Source organism: Archocentrus centrarchus, chromosome 4 (assembly GCF_007364275.1).
Source record: "Archocentrus centrarchus isolate MPI-CPG fArcCen1 chromosome 4, fArcCen1, whole genome shotgun sequence".
Taxonomy (NCBI): Eukaryota; Metazoa; Chordata; class Actinopteri; order Cichliformes; family Cichlidae; genus Archocentrus; species Archocentrus centrarchus.
This window is the reverse complement of record NC_044349.1, coordinates 3,559,059-3,573,796: the sequence shown is the minus strand read 5'-3', so window position 1 is coordinate 3,573,796 and position 14,738 is coordinate 3,559,059. Positions and strand designations below refer to the sequence as shown.

At 43.6% G+C, this 14,738-nt stretch overlaps 1 protein-coding gene across 4 annotated transcripts in view; it reads right to left on the bottom strand.

Moving 5' to 3' along the window:
• Positions 1-2,883: 2,883 nt before the first annotated feature.
• szt2 (SZT2 subunit of KICSTOR complex) overlaps positions 2,884-14,738 on the bottom strand; it is a 98,390-nt gene continuing 86,535 nt past the window's right edge. For 3 of the 4 annotated variants that reach the window (XM_030726926.1, XM_030726928.1, XM_030726927.1), the window contains 8 exons: positions 13,430-13,495; positions 9,218-9,431; positions 7,706-7,883; positions 7,491-7,613; positions 6,649-7,165; positions 6,086-6,196; positions 5,515-5,583; positions 2,884-5,422 (listed from right to left, as the gene is read on the bottom strand). In XM_030726926.1, the coding sequence (XP_030582786.1) occupies positions 5,279-5,422; positions 5,515-5,583; positions 6,086-6,196; positions 6,649-7,165; positions 7,491-7,613; positions 7,706-7,883; positions 9,218-9,431; positions 13,430-13,495 (1,422 nt within the window). In that variant the 3' untranslated portion in view covers positions 2,884-5,278. The remainder of the gene's footprint in view (positions 5,423-5,514; positions 5,584-6,085; positions 6,197-6,648; positions 7,166-7,490; positions 7,614-7,705; positions 7,884-9,217; positions 9,432-13,429; positions 13,496-14,738) is intronic. The other variant, XM_030726929.1, reaches the window with a different exon arrangement.

The window sequence follows — 14,738 nt, the reverse complement described above, 5'->3', positions numbered from 1 at the left end:
CAGCCGCCTCAGCCCCCACTCACACCTTACTTCAGGTGAATAGGTCACATGATAGGGTGGGGCAAGGTCTTACAGTGGTTTCACCCAAAACCCCTGGTGGTAATGACCCACACCTTGCACATGATTAATTGTGGGTCAATGACCACCTCCAAAGGGGACGATCCCCACTCTAGGGTCTGGTCATGTCCAAACCCAGTGGGTGACGTCCCGGTGGTGGTCGTCTCTAATGTGCAGCATACGGATCTGAGTCCGGGGAGTTCTGGGTCTTACGGTTTCTGCTGCACAAACACTTTTAGCCTGGAGTCCTAATTACCTGCAGCACACCAAATCATTTTCTCTTCTGGCTTGCTTCAGCGCCCGGCTCATTAGTGTTCATCTTCCTGACCCTTGTGGTCTGTAGACTTTACACTGAGATGATTTCATCCACAATAGCAGGAGGACTTATGTTGTTGAGGAATACTCATGTAAATTGATCATTCTATTCATTACTGTTTAAAAGTCCATCACACATTTCAGTTATTTATTGATTATTAGCGTAACACATTTATTACTTTCATCTCTTTAAAATCACTGATTTATTCTCCTGCTGTACTGAGGGAGGATTCAACACGTTCACCTGTTACTTTGAATGTGATGTCATCATGTAAACTGAACTGTGGACCTGCTGCTTCGCTCTTCCTGCACTGAAAAGTTGAGGTTTTTTTTTTTCTCACGTGCCAGCCAGTCACATCATGTAGGCTGGCTGCTTGAGCAGTACAGCATCAAAATGAATTAGTAACATGCAGCTAACTCGGCTCAGGCTAAGTGCTAATTGAAGCTCGATCAGGATGCCACGTGAGTGATTTGTTGTCACAATGACAGCTGCACCAGCAGAGACACCCAGCAGTCTTTCTTCACCGGCATTTTTCTGGCAGTTCTCTTCCTGTTTGTTTCACCTCTGAGGAACAAATCTTAGTTTGTTTAGTGGTGTCGTGCTTTTATTTTGTCAGGCTGAATTCAAATCAAACAACAAAAAATATAACCTGCTAAACCACATATATATAAAGCTTTTAAAACTTTTTTTGGGCCTCAGAAAAATATTGACAGGTACCCTGGTCATGGAGCTGGAATAGGTAGGAAACTGAAAAACCATATGTGCAATCTGCACCTCAGTGAAATCATGAAATCATCATTCAGACACCTAAACAAGGATAAAGAGACTAGCAGAAACCAAACCAGGCAGTGTGATGATTTTGATGGCACCCCCGCTCTCAACAAAGTCACCAGAGTCCAAACATAACACAGGATGGTCATAAGAACCCAGGTGGCTGAAATCTACAACAAAGGCCAAGAAGTAGTGGACACCTGCGTGCCAAGGCAGAAACATGCAGGAAGGACTCCAGCGGTGCCTGGGGCCCTCGCCAACACCCAGCAGAGGCAGAGCGCACAACCCGGTCCCTCCCAGGCAGCACAGGCACCCCGCCCGAGAGAGCCAGGCACAGTGCACAGGAAGGGGGGGCCACAAAGCCCAGCCAGCAAGACCCATACGCCCCTTTTTAAATTTATGTATCACAACGAAGGTGCATTTCACACTTAAGCTATGAGATATGGTCAAATGAAAAGCCTCATTCTGTGTCTCGTTCAGGGTTGCCTTCCATGGTGTGCAGAGAACAAACTACTGCTTCTTCTTTCAGCTTCTCACTTTAGGGGGTCTGCCTCCATCTCAACCTCTTCTGTTACACCAACCCTCCGCATGTCTTCCTCCACGAACCTCCTCTGAGATCGTCTCCCCAGCCACAGGGGGGGGGGCACAAGTCAGTGTACTCTTAGCGCTGCCCCAAGCCCTGATGCTTGAGGCTTTTCCCACGTGTACTAATACAGTAACGTCCTGAGACGTCTGAGGGAAAACATCCAGGTGAGTTTGGTTTTGGCTGCACTGATGAAGTCTTTGATAAGTGAGGCAGGTGGCAAACAGATTTTCCTCCCTGTGACTTCATTTCATAAAAATGGAGATCAAGTTAGAGGCTCATATTTTGATACACTGGAGGAGATCCAGTGTTTATCGCAGAGGCTCAAGTGTAAGAGGACAGAACTGCCCAGACTCACATGAGAAGATGGTCCTGAACAGATTGGCCAAATTTAACTCTGGTAAAGTTTTGATTTGCGTTTTCAAACTTTTTTTTTTTAATATAAGCTTTTTCCCCTTTAACCCAGTCTCATTACAAAACCTGAAATAGTCATGAAAAACTGTTTGTGTTCATACATATGCAAATTTGCATTTGTAAGTAATAAAGGTCGCTGGTTTAAATCCAGATGGAGACACAAATCCCCTTTGGGGTTGTGTCAGGAAGGGCGTCCAACGAAAAGAGAGCAGCTGAAAGCAGCTTTGTCTATTTTGCCAGCTGTTGCATTTTAAGCAAATGGAAACCATCTTTTTTCTAAGCCTAACAGCAGCTTTTATTGAGTAAATCTGACCAAGTTGTTAATATCTAACTGTAATCAAGTGACTTTTTTTGGTTTTACTTTGCACATGGACACAAATCAGTTCATAGGGGCGGACGAATGGAAAGTCATGTTTATGGACAAGAATCACTATTTAAAGTTTGTGAATGGCTCCTGCTTAGTTTGGTATTAAATCTTTTACTTCCAGTGTCTCCGGCTCACTCTGCTTCTTTTAAATTGCTCGTTATATTTACATATTGATCATGTGTATGGTCTTTTTTTTTTTGACTGCACATTTAAATGCTCTGGTTCATAAATGACTGATTCACACAATCTAACAAAGGTTGTTAATTTCTGCAGAGTAAATTGTGGAAGATTTCAGCATCTGCAGGTTTGAAGTTTTGGCTGAAGCACGAAGCTGCTCAGTGATGAACAATTCAACACATTCTGACTTATTCGACCGGTTTATTTAACTTTATACATACTGTATAAACTGTTCTGTATATACACAATATACATAATACAGTTAGTGCAGGTTTTATTTTACAGGGCTGACTTGTTACACTTCACATTTTGCATGATGAATAATCCAGTGTTTAATATTCAGTTCTCTGAGTTTCACATCTCTTCAGTTTTTGAGCCTCCAAAAGTTCAAACGTGTTTGGTTTCCTCCTAAGAATGTGTACAACTCCCAGGCTGCTGCGTCTGTGATTAAAGGAGGAGGAACCGCGCTGGCTACAAAGCCTTCTCGCTGTGATGTAACAGTCCCGTGTCAGGGTGGCTTCGTGCCCTCTTTCTAAACTGAGGTATGATTACCAGCCACAGTGTTTGAGACAACACACCACCACCCCGAACATGCTTTGGAAACACTCGGCGCTGATGACATGTGGCATGCTATTATGCAAATCCCCAAAGTTAATATGACCAATTTTCCTGCTTATGAAAGGCAATTTTTGTCACATTTCTCCAAACTGACTCAGGCACTTTCACTGCGTTAACACCAGCCGTGTGTTTCCACACGTCTCCTGATGGAACGATGACGGCGTCACTTCACAGGTTTGGGAATGAAAAAGGGAGAAAATAATAAACAGAGAAAGGCACTTAAGGGCAACGGATGTGGCAGTGGGCTTCAAGTGGAAACAAGTCTGATGCATTTGAAAATTTAACATAAAAGCCTTTCCACTCCACACGCTGACATCTGGACTGTCTCATCTCATTTGATGCAGCATGAAGCTAGCTAAACGCTATCAGAAGGCACGAGATCCAAGACAACTGAGCCGTTAATGAAGCTGCGGTGCTTTCAATTGGTGCAGTGACAGAACCAGAATGCATATCGGTGCTGATTTGAAGATTCTTCTTTGCACACAGCAATGGCGTCCTCACTGTTTCAGACCCATCAGAATGTGTGTCAGAGCACAGGAGCTTCTTCCAGGTCATCCACCTTCAGCCCAGCGCTGTTTGGCTAATGAGAGATCCGAGAGGTGGACGCCTTCTCAGAATTGAGTCCGTAAAATGTTTAGTCCTGGAAGTCATCAGGTACCTCTTTTCTGCTAATGCAGTGGGGTCCATTCTGCCTTTTGAGAACCAAATGAGTAAGGGAACAGCTGAGATCGATGGACGACTCTGGCAGTTTGTCATAGTGAATAGAGAGCTGAGCGGGAAGGTGAAGCAGTCAAACTATGTTCCTACCCTTAATTATGGCCACTAGCTGTGGTTAATGACTAAAAGATCACAAATACACCTCTGCATCAGAAGGAGCCAGTTGGGGTGGTTTGGGTGACCAGGTTGCCTCCTCTTGGTTGAAGTTTTTTGAGCATGTCCAATCAGGAGACCCCACAGCAGATCCAGGACACAGTGAAGCGATTATGACTCTTGGCTGCTTGGGAATGTCTCCTCATCAGCTGTTTTGTGGTGCCGTGCTCACAGGTACCAGTTCTTTTTTAGGGGCTGGAAATACATATAACTGGTTCTAGATTTGGCACCAAGTTGGTTCAGAAAAAAAGGTTAAAGAAACGACATAATCCCTGAAAGCCTCCTGGACTCTGCAGACAGGTGGAGTCCAAATAAGACTGACACAAGGATTTGGACTCAGTAAGTACATCAGTCCAAATCATTTGATGTTAGTTTGATAACACGTGCTGCATATTTAATAAACCAATCAAGCGCTACAAATGACTGGAGGCGTTCATGGTTCCTCCTGGAGCCGGTTAGTGGAAGCAGCCAGTGATGTTGCTCCTGAGTTCCAAGTCTGTGAGCGCTCTCAGATCCAGATGCATCAGTGTCGTTAACCGATGATGCTTAAAGTCATATCCAGTGTCATTAAATACGTAGTGTATAAAGCCACACAGACACTATATGGATTTGGCAACATTTTTTAACCCTCTCTCCTCTGACTGTTTTTGAATCTGGTCAGTTTTCTTTTAGATGACAGTTTGACTTCCCACCTGGCTATGATCGAAGCTCTAAAACGGCCCTTTTTAAATATCATTTTGACCTAAAGAGATAGTTCAACCCAAAAAGTACACCTGGTCTATAACGCTGTTTAGATTATTTTGATTTGAATTTCCCAGCTTTGGCTGTAAAAACGTTTGACTGCTCTTGAAAATAATAGGTTTGATGCTCAAAGCTGTGGTCCTGTTTGCAGGTGAGGCAGCTGACTGTACAGCAGTCACCACACAGACAAAATTGTTCCTTAAATATAAAATATATTTAAATATATGATGCTGCTCTCAGTAAGTAAACTCATCACCACACAGAAAGGTGGAGCAGCCAGAGGGAACTCTTAAACTTAAAAAAAACTTCAAATTTCCCCATTTTTCTCTGTCATTTCCATCAAACATGGATATGAGTTTACGCTCTACAGCAGTCCTGTCCACAGGTTGTAACAGGCGGTGTTGATGACAGACTCCAGGTGATGATACATGGACACCAGCTGAGGCGGAGGGCTGCTGCCAGCCTGCGGCTGCAATGGCAGCGGCTCCCGAAACACGACCTTTAAACTCTGTGGGAGGAAGAAGGGCGGCGGGGGTGTCTGAGTAGTTTGCATGACTTTAATATCGTAATAAAATTATTCAGATGTATGCAATAACTCACTGTTTTTCCAGCTTGGTTGTCCAGAAACACCAGAACGAAGCAGTCGGTAAACTTTTGGTTCAGAACAGCCTGAAGCGTGAAGAAAAACATGGTTGGACATCAGGTTAACTCTCCGGTCAAAACTCCACACGTCTCTTATGAAATGAAACGCTGTGGTAACATGTAAGTACAGTGAGAAACTTTGCACTGATTTTCTTTGTAACGACACAAAAAGGTAAGAAAAGAAAAGGGTTAGAGTCACGTTTTTTTGTGCATTGTTCGATTTTTTTGTTAACATAAAGTGGGGAAAAACTGTAAACAAGAAAAAGAAACTTGACATCTTTATGATCCTAAACGTTAAAGGGAATCCCTTCATTTTGTTGCTGATGTTGGCGGGTCGCGTTTGCTGCTGTTCTGTGAACATTTGTCATGTCAGAACGGAGGGAAACTCTCGGATGCAGTGACCTGCCCAGAGGGGTTTGCAGCTTTGACCTCTTTACCTGTACAATACTGTAACTTTGTGATAATACTTCAGTTACTAAAGTTAAAGCCAGGACAGAAAAAAAAAAACAAAACAAAAGTATTTTCTCACCAAATACTGGATGCCGTTGTCATCGAAGTGTCTGCAGCTCTGAGGGAAGCGACTGAGCAGCACTTTGATCAGACTCTGGTACCAGGCTGGACTCATGGTCAGGAAACAGTCCTGCAGCAACACATTCACACTGCTTTCACAACAATATTCACCAGAAACTTTATCCTGCGTTACCTGCACATTTAATATCAAATATTCCAGCTGCTGATATTTTAAAAGCTGCACCTCCTATTAATGGAATCCTAAAGTCTCCTGATGCAGCGCCGTCTGTTTTCACATTTAATTCCTACCCATTCTCACCTGCTATTAACATGTAATCTGTCTCCAATCATAAAGATGAAACATTACTGTCAACAAAACAAATTTCAAATCCAACAGGAGCCAATTAGGTCGAGGACTTGGTTTTGTATTTACAGGCTGGACATCGTGCTTGTTCATCATCTGTCCTGCTGGCCCTGCCTTGAAACGGTGAATGTCCACTGACTCTTTTAGCACTGATGTTTGCAACAGACAGTCTGGCTTGTAATTTAAACTTGACTTTAAGGTTTAAATTTGAATCTCACCAGCTGTGGGTCGATCTCCCCGACTGATCTGCTCTGCACAGCCTCCAGCAGCTCCTCCAGCTCGCTGAACGACAACTTGGCCAGCTTCAGTTTGTCCAGGGCCACGTGCTCGCCGTGGAACAGCCTCCTCCACAGGTTGTCCCTGCGGCAGTGACCCATGGCCTGTTCCACGCTGGTCTGGATCTGTCTGCGGGCAGCCGCCACCTCATTGTTGAGAAGAGGGAACAGAGGGGAGGCGTAGAGGAGCCCCTGAGCCTCTGGTCCACCCCCTGTCAGAGGGTAAAACTCGTTGACATCGCTTGGGGCCGCGGGTGCTGAAGCTTCAGATGAACTTTCCTCCCAGAGGTCCTGCTCAGAGCCACGTGACCCAGAAGCCTCTGCTCGATCTTGGGAGAGCCGTCCACCCAGCTCACCGGGATCACGGTGGATCTGAGGGAGCTTCTTGAAGCGGCGCATGTCGGCAGTGAGGCGGGGGAATAGCTCTCTCTGACTGGTCATGATCACATAGAAACGCAGCCTATACACAAAGGTTTAAGAAGATTTAGAAAGGACAGTCCCTTCAACAGCAGATGATTCTTAGCTCATCACAGAGACTGTATGCAGGTATCTGATATATTACAGACAGATCTGTGATAAATTGAAGACTGTCTCCAAAACTCAATCCTAACAAAACATAAAAATTTAAGGGTGGCTCAAGAGTTTTGCACTTTCCTGTAAAACACAACAGTTTCTTGTGTGAGAAAGAAAGAGTCTCTTAATTTCCTTTCTATACACAACCTTCTGCAGTCACATGCTTTACTCCAGCCTCACCAAGGACTGCTGATTCTTTTATATCTCCTTACCTCAGCAGATGCCTCTCCCCATCTGACTGCTCCTCAAACGGAGCAGCGTTGTGACACACCACCAGGGACACATCGAAGTCATCATGGTGGGGCAGGCCCTCCAGATCCTTGTAAGAGCCCGAACTGAAGCGAGAGAGAGAAGCCAAAAAAAGGTTGGAGATTATTAGCTTATGTGAGGACAGGCGTTTATCCTGAGGTTAAAGCTGTTGTTTCACCTGTTCCACAGAGCCACCAGGGCGTACTCGTGCAGGTCAGGCATCACCTTCTTGTTGTCAGTGGCAACTGCAGCCTTGGACATGCGAAGCGGCTTCATGCCATACGTGCTGGCGTGGTCAGTGATGTAGTTGTAGAGCTGGTGAGCCGTTATCATCCCCGTGGAGATGGAAAAGCTCCCTGATTTACACAAGGATCACAGACTCTCAGAAAGATAAACACAGTTCTTCCTGTCGACACACACAGCCTGGAAAGCTTTAATGGAAAAAAACAAGGCAAATATCTGTTATCTCGTCAATGATTCAGAGAGGCCCCCTGGCGATGCTCAAACAGAGATGGTACACAGATATTAGAATTGAAGCCCCCGGGATTTAACTCTCCTTCGCTTTCGGTGGCAGCGAAACAATTTCTAACATTTACTCTGAAGATATTTCAAGGACTCTTTTGGCTTGCAGGGACCACCAGAGGGAGCTGGAGAAGATGCTTAACATGAAGTCTCACAAATTCACCTCAGCAGACTCCAGATGAAAGCCTGATGAAGCTTTTGGAGCTGAAGTTGGGATAAATTGGAGGCTTGAGTCAGGAAGGGCATCCAGTGTAAAATCTTTGCCAAATCAACCATGCGGATGTGCATCCGCCACGGCGAGCCGTCGGGTGAAGTTCTGAACCACATTTTACTTCAGAACATGGAAAAAGTTGATTGGGTGCAGCTGTTTTGTCAGCACATCTGCATAGTTTTTGGCCCATGTAAGCTAAGACAGCAGATTTTGTTTGGTTTTCTAATGACCACAATACACATAAAAATTATGCTGCCAAGTCGAAGCGCAAAACTGTTAACGGGAACATTTTCAGATCCAAGTCTTTGTTAACTGAAGCTGGTGGGAAAGACACCGTCCTATGACAGCGTATCGGGGGCCAGAGGGGAAAAATACAAATTAAAATTATAACCTTGCACTTTGTAAGGTTGGATAATCCTAATTATGCCACAAAAATATGGAATACCACACGCACACTAGTGAGGAGGAGCAGCAGTATGGTGATATTATTGTATCCTTGTTTTGCAGTTCCTGATGCACAGAAGCTGTGAGCACGTCCAAATCAGAGTTTGGTTTTGTTTGAATTGGCTCACTGCTCAGTCTGAAATGTTCAAAGTCCCAGATGCTTCTAATAATATGACGACTGTGGACCATTTTCTTATCAAGAGGTAGCAAACAAATACAAAACTGAAGTATGTTTAGCATTTTTTATGACACAGTCGTGTCAGTTTTCCATTTATTTATTTGTTAATTTATTTTCTTTGGTCTGTTTTTGGTGAAATTTACTTATAAAATTGGCGCAGTTTAAAAAATGCTCCTTAAAAATAATGGCAGAAAGAAAAATGTTATCAAATTAGTATCATCATCATTATCACACGGGATTCTGATGTAGTCATCTGATAACAGTTTGCTGCTGATTCTACATGTCCACAACACCTGCAGCCTCATGAAGAAAATAACTCTTTATACCAGAATCACCTTGAAAGACGTGGTTGCGGCCAAACTTGGGAATGTCTGGGTGATGGGAGATGAAGTCGTCCAGGAAGTCGGTGAGCTGGTAGCCTTGCCGCAGAGTCATGTGGCAGCCGACCAGGTACTGGTGAACCACTCGCAGGTGGAAGTCGTAGCTGAAGGAGTGAACGTGCATCGTGTCCCGCACTTTATCACACTCCTCGGTGAAGAGCATGGAGAGCTGCAACAGAAGGTTGGGGAGTCGGTCATCACCAGCACAGAGCGACTCGCTGACACACAGACGGGAAAAAGAAGTCACACCTAGACGATGCAGAGGCTACTCTAACTCCAAACTCAAGTCTGGCCATGTTCATCACATGAATACCTCTGGGAAACCGATAGAATCTGGCAGACAGCACTAACTCTGAATGTCTATCTGTGTGATCTCCATTTATAAAACTGTTTTGCATTTGAAGGGGAATGACCTGCTGTTCCAGCCCCCCACCTCCCTGCTTTGTGCAGTGCACCTTAAGGCCCTCCTGCACTGTGACTCCCATTGCTCCTCGGTAAGAAGCTTTTGTAAGCAACTTTGATATCAATCAGATTCATAATAATATCCTCTTTAATTAAATCCAACATCAAAAGGGAGCTGACAAAAGCAATAATTGCAAATGCAAATGGCTGCAGTGAGAGGCTGTGGTGTGCAGTTAATTACAGCACAATAAGAGTTTACAAGGAGCTCTAATTGCCACTCCTGCTTTTACTTTCATCTGGACCATTTGCCTGGAACGTGTACAAAGAAGCTTCATTATATCAAAGAGGCGAGAAAAAGACTGCACAGCTTTCTGCGGCTAGAGAAGACTTTCATCTCGTGTCACTGTCTGGAACCTTTCCGCACCTTTTCCTGCCTCGACACTTGTCCAGAAACTGGCAAAGGGGGCAGGAGACTTTCATCACCACCCTTCGCCACAGAGATAAGAATGAGGAAGAATATTCTTTTGCACACAGGAATGAAAAGATGAATATTAACTTTTCTCTCCCCGGCGATGTTCCTGCAGTCTGGCAGACAAATTAAGTGTGACCTCCTGGCCTGCTATCTATGGAGCCTGGAAGCCAATGGGACTACACAGCTCTCTTTAGCTCATTGGTAGTATATATCCTCTGTGTGTGTGTGTGTGTGTGTGTGTGTCCTCCTTACTACCACGCTAACATTTATTATTTCCTAACCTGTAATCCCAAATGGTTCGTGTTCTAGTTAATTAAACACCCCGTGTAACTTTGACAAGAACAAATTGCCAGTTTGAGTCGTGGGACTGCAGCTCGTCTCCTGTCAGCGGCACTCGGTGGAAGTGAAATTAATGACGGCGGCTACATTGACGGGAGAAGCTGTAATCACTGAGGTCATACAAGAAGAAGAAAAAGAAGAGAATACAAAGCAAGCTGACTGAAAGAAAGACAAGCAGAGTCACAAGAGGAAAGCTTAAAAATCGTGACGTTCGCTCATATGTCCCTTTGAGGCTGCCCTTCTGCATTTTGTCTCCTGGAGAAAAGACACAGGACATAAAATGTAATTTTGGTAAAAGCATTTTCTGTAGGATTATAATCACAGTATAGTGCAGTGATATGAAACCCAACAGGAGCAAGTAAGCCACAGTTATCCAACTGTGATGCCTATATTAAATCTCGCAAACACGCATACACTCACAGCCACTTTATTAGGTACACCTTGTCCCCTTTTGCTTCTGGCACTCCCTTAATTCTTCATGGCACATTCAACAAAAAGCTGGAAACATTTGTCAGAGATTTTGGTTCATATTGATGTGACAGCATCACACAGGTGCTGCAGATGTGTCGCTGCACATCCATGATATCATTCTGCAGTTAGACCCCGTCCTATTGGATTGGCAGCTGTGGAGAACATGTGATTACAGCAGACTCATCATCATGTTCGAGAAACCAGTTTCAGATGATTTGAGCTTTGCGATATGGCACGTTATCCTGCTGGAGGCCGCCATCAGAAGACGGGTGCATTGTGGTTCTAATGAGATGAACGTGGTCAGCAGCAGTACTCAGGTGGGCTGTGGTATTTAAACGATACTCAAGATGGGCCCAACACGCCGCCAGCACCACGAATGCTGATACGAGGCAGGATGGATCCACGCTTTCACATTGTTTACACCAAATTCTCACCCTATCATCTGAATCTCACAGCAGAAATCGAGACTCATCAGAAAAGGCAATCGGACGACTCTGCCAAGCTTTTATTTTGGTGAGGCTGTCCAAACTGTAGCTTCAGTTTCCTGTTTTTAAGCTGGAAGGAGTAACGCTCACTTTGGTCATCTGCTGCTGCGACCCGTCTGCTTCGAGGTTCGATGTATTGTGCATTCAGAGATGCTCTTCTGCGCACCTTGGCTGTAGTTAGTGGTTATTTGAGTTACTGTTGCCTTCCATCAGAAGCAGTCTGGCCATTCTCCTTCGACTTCTGGCATCAACAAGGCATTTCTGCCCTGAGAGCTGCCGCTCACTGGATATGTTCTCAGGCCATTCTCTGTAAAGTCTAAAGGTGACTGTACACCCAGTAAATTAGCAGCTTCTGAAACACACAAAGCAGCCCATCTGGTGCCAACAGCCATGAATCAAAATCACTTAATTCACCTTTGCTGATACTCAAGACTGAACTTCAGAAGGTCTTCTTGACCATCTCTACATGGCTCAATGTGCTGAGCTGTTGCCATATGACTGACTGATTAGATATTTAGCAAGCAGCCAAATGGGTGTCTCTAATAAAGTGGCTGGTGAGCATATACTTCTGTCCTTATTCCATACTTCCATATTTAAATAAATAAAGTTTTTTTAGTACTGGATTTCTTAACAGAACGGTACACACCAAAATCACATTTACATAGTTTTCTTTGGCTCGTACTGCAGTTTAATCATGAGCATATTTTGGTGTGAGTGTTGCAGTTTTTCTTTACTTGTCATTCATGCTTGCTTTCCCTGGCTGCTCGGTAAGGTTTAGTCACAAAACAATTTGACAAATCATAATATTAATAATGATTAGTAAATATCTTTAACAGCAGCTGTTCCCAAACTTAAGACCGCCACAGCTACAAATTCCAAAAATCTTCTTCAGCTCACCCACAACCTGGATGGCCACACACGCTTTTAAAGAAGCTCCTTTTTTTGGGGTTATTTTCATCTTTTGATTAATAAATCCTGAAGGCTTGTTTTCATTGTTTGTTTCTTTTTTAAATGTAATTATTTAATGATTATTTTAAAAATCTAGATTACAAAACTGAAAATGGAAGAAAAAAATAATTTATTGTAAACAGCTCCTTGTGGCCCCCACCTTAACAGCCCACACTTTGCTACCTACTCTTTTGCTGTAAAATAATAACATTTGTCTAAAAATGTCAGGGAAAAACTATTAAATTACTCACTGATGGTATGTTTTCAACTGTAGATCGTAGCTACCATCACACTGCTAAACTAACATGTAGAGGCCCACGAATTGAGCCCTGGGGGACGCCCGATCATTTCTGTTTACTCAGATATATAGTTATTAACTCAAAGTGGTCACTAACTATTTTAAAGGATTCAAATTAATTAACAGTTGTGAAATTAGACTGAATTTTCTATTTTGATCATCTGTAGCAGCAGAGCAGCAGAAGCAGCAGTTTACATCCCATTTTATTCAATGACTGAGCCTTTACACCCAAACACAGGCCAAGAAAAAAAAGTTCCAACCACCACCCGGCTGCCAAAGGAAGACAGAAGGGAAGAGAAAGGGCAGAAGACAAACAGCGGTTGCACAGAAAATTAGCTACAACACCCACAACACCCAAACCAACAAGCACAAAGACGATAGCCTACTGAAAACCGAGAAGGAAAAGGAAATCATAGAGGTGCTTGGCTCAGACCTGATTCCCAACAAAATCAGGTAGGAATATATCATTTTTATTGCATAATTTAAGTCTTTGAGACCCTGCTTTAAGCTAAAGATGTTTTTTGAAACATTCAAGTTGTAAGTTGCAGCAACAGCAGCTCCCACAGGTATGAAAGTGCACTTCATTTAACACTAAACCCAATCATTCCCACAGAGACAGGTAGATTTGGGGGGGAAAAAAAAAAAAAAAAAAAAGAGAGACCAGGACTGATGATAGCAAGCATAGAGTGGCGAAGAGGGGTGGAGCCTGATTGTAGTGAGACACCCCTCCCTTGAGAATGGCTGGGACATACCGCACAGTCAGATACTGGCGTGGCATCTGGAAACTGCTTGCAACGAAGTTTGGTGAGGAGGCTGCCCTGATGGAGAGATGACATGAGGTGGGACTAGGCAGACACAGAGACACACAGACAGATGGATGGAAAGGAAGACTGAGGATGTACTAAGAGAATAAATAAGACCATTTTCAGACTATAAATATCCACAATGCATACACACTTTAGAACTGAGAGTTTTTTTTCCAATGAGTTTGATGCTCATAGGTCCATGTCAGAAATGCTTGTTGTAGAATGGATACGTTTATAATTTTTAGTGTGGACAGGAACATACAAAATATCTGACTAGCTGGCAGCTTCACTACTAAAGACACGAGGAGGCACCTCGATTAGTCCTCGACTATGGATGATGGGAATTAATAGCAACCCCCCCCCCCCCCCAAAAAAACAGCTCTCATATACATCAATCAGCCACAACATTAAAACCACTAGCCTATGACTGTACAGCTCCAACCATCGCAACATGGAGGCAGCGCAGGACCTTCAGGGACATGCATCTGTGGTCTCTGGGTTCTGTCAGACGCAGATGTCATCTCCATGGATCAGGGTAGTTCCAGCGAATCCCACAGATGCACCGTCAGACTGGGTTAGGGGTGGTTAGAGGCCAGGTCACTGGCTCGTTGTTGTGCACCTCGAGCTGTTCCTGAGGACTTTTAATGATTCAAAAATAATCGAAAATTTCCAAACCCTTTTAATAATATTACCCAATGTGATTACCGTAGCCTGTAAGTGATTTTAATGTTGTGGCTGATCCATTTCTATTTGTACACTTTATGCTTCATTCATTGCGCTAGCTGGTTAGTGAAATGGTGCCATCCTCTATGGCTAAAATTGCCTTATTTATCTACATTTACCCGGGCACTGTCGCAGCAGGAACCCATTAGCTTTCATTTCTGCTGCAGTAAGCTTAATATACTAATGCAACACTTCTTGTTTTATTATAAGTACATTTTATACTGGCAGTGGTAACAAGTGCTAATGAACGAACGAACACTGAAACTTAGCATGTGTGCTGTGTAATTAAACTCGACTGTGTGAGCAGAGGATCACATCATTATGAGAAGTAATATTTGAACAAATTAAAGTGAGACTAACGACGAAAAAAACTACATCCTAAAATGGAAATGATTCCACAATATTGTCTAATATTTCACATTAGACAATTTAATTGATCATGCTAGGGGATAAAGGGGAATTATTATGCTTTTCTTCTTTTCTATGTATATTATTATGATGGTGAACAGGGATTACTGTGAGCCAGAGTTCA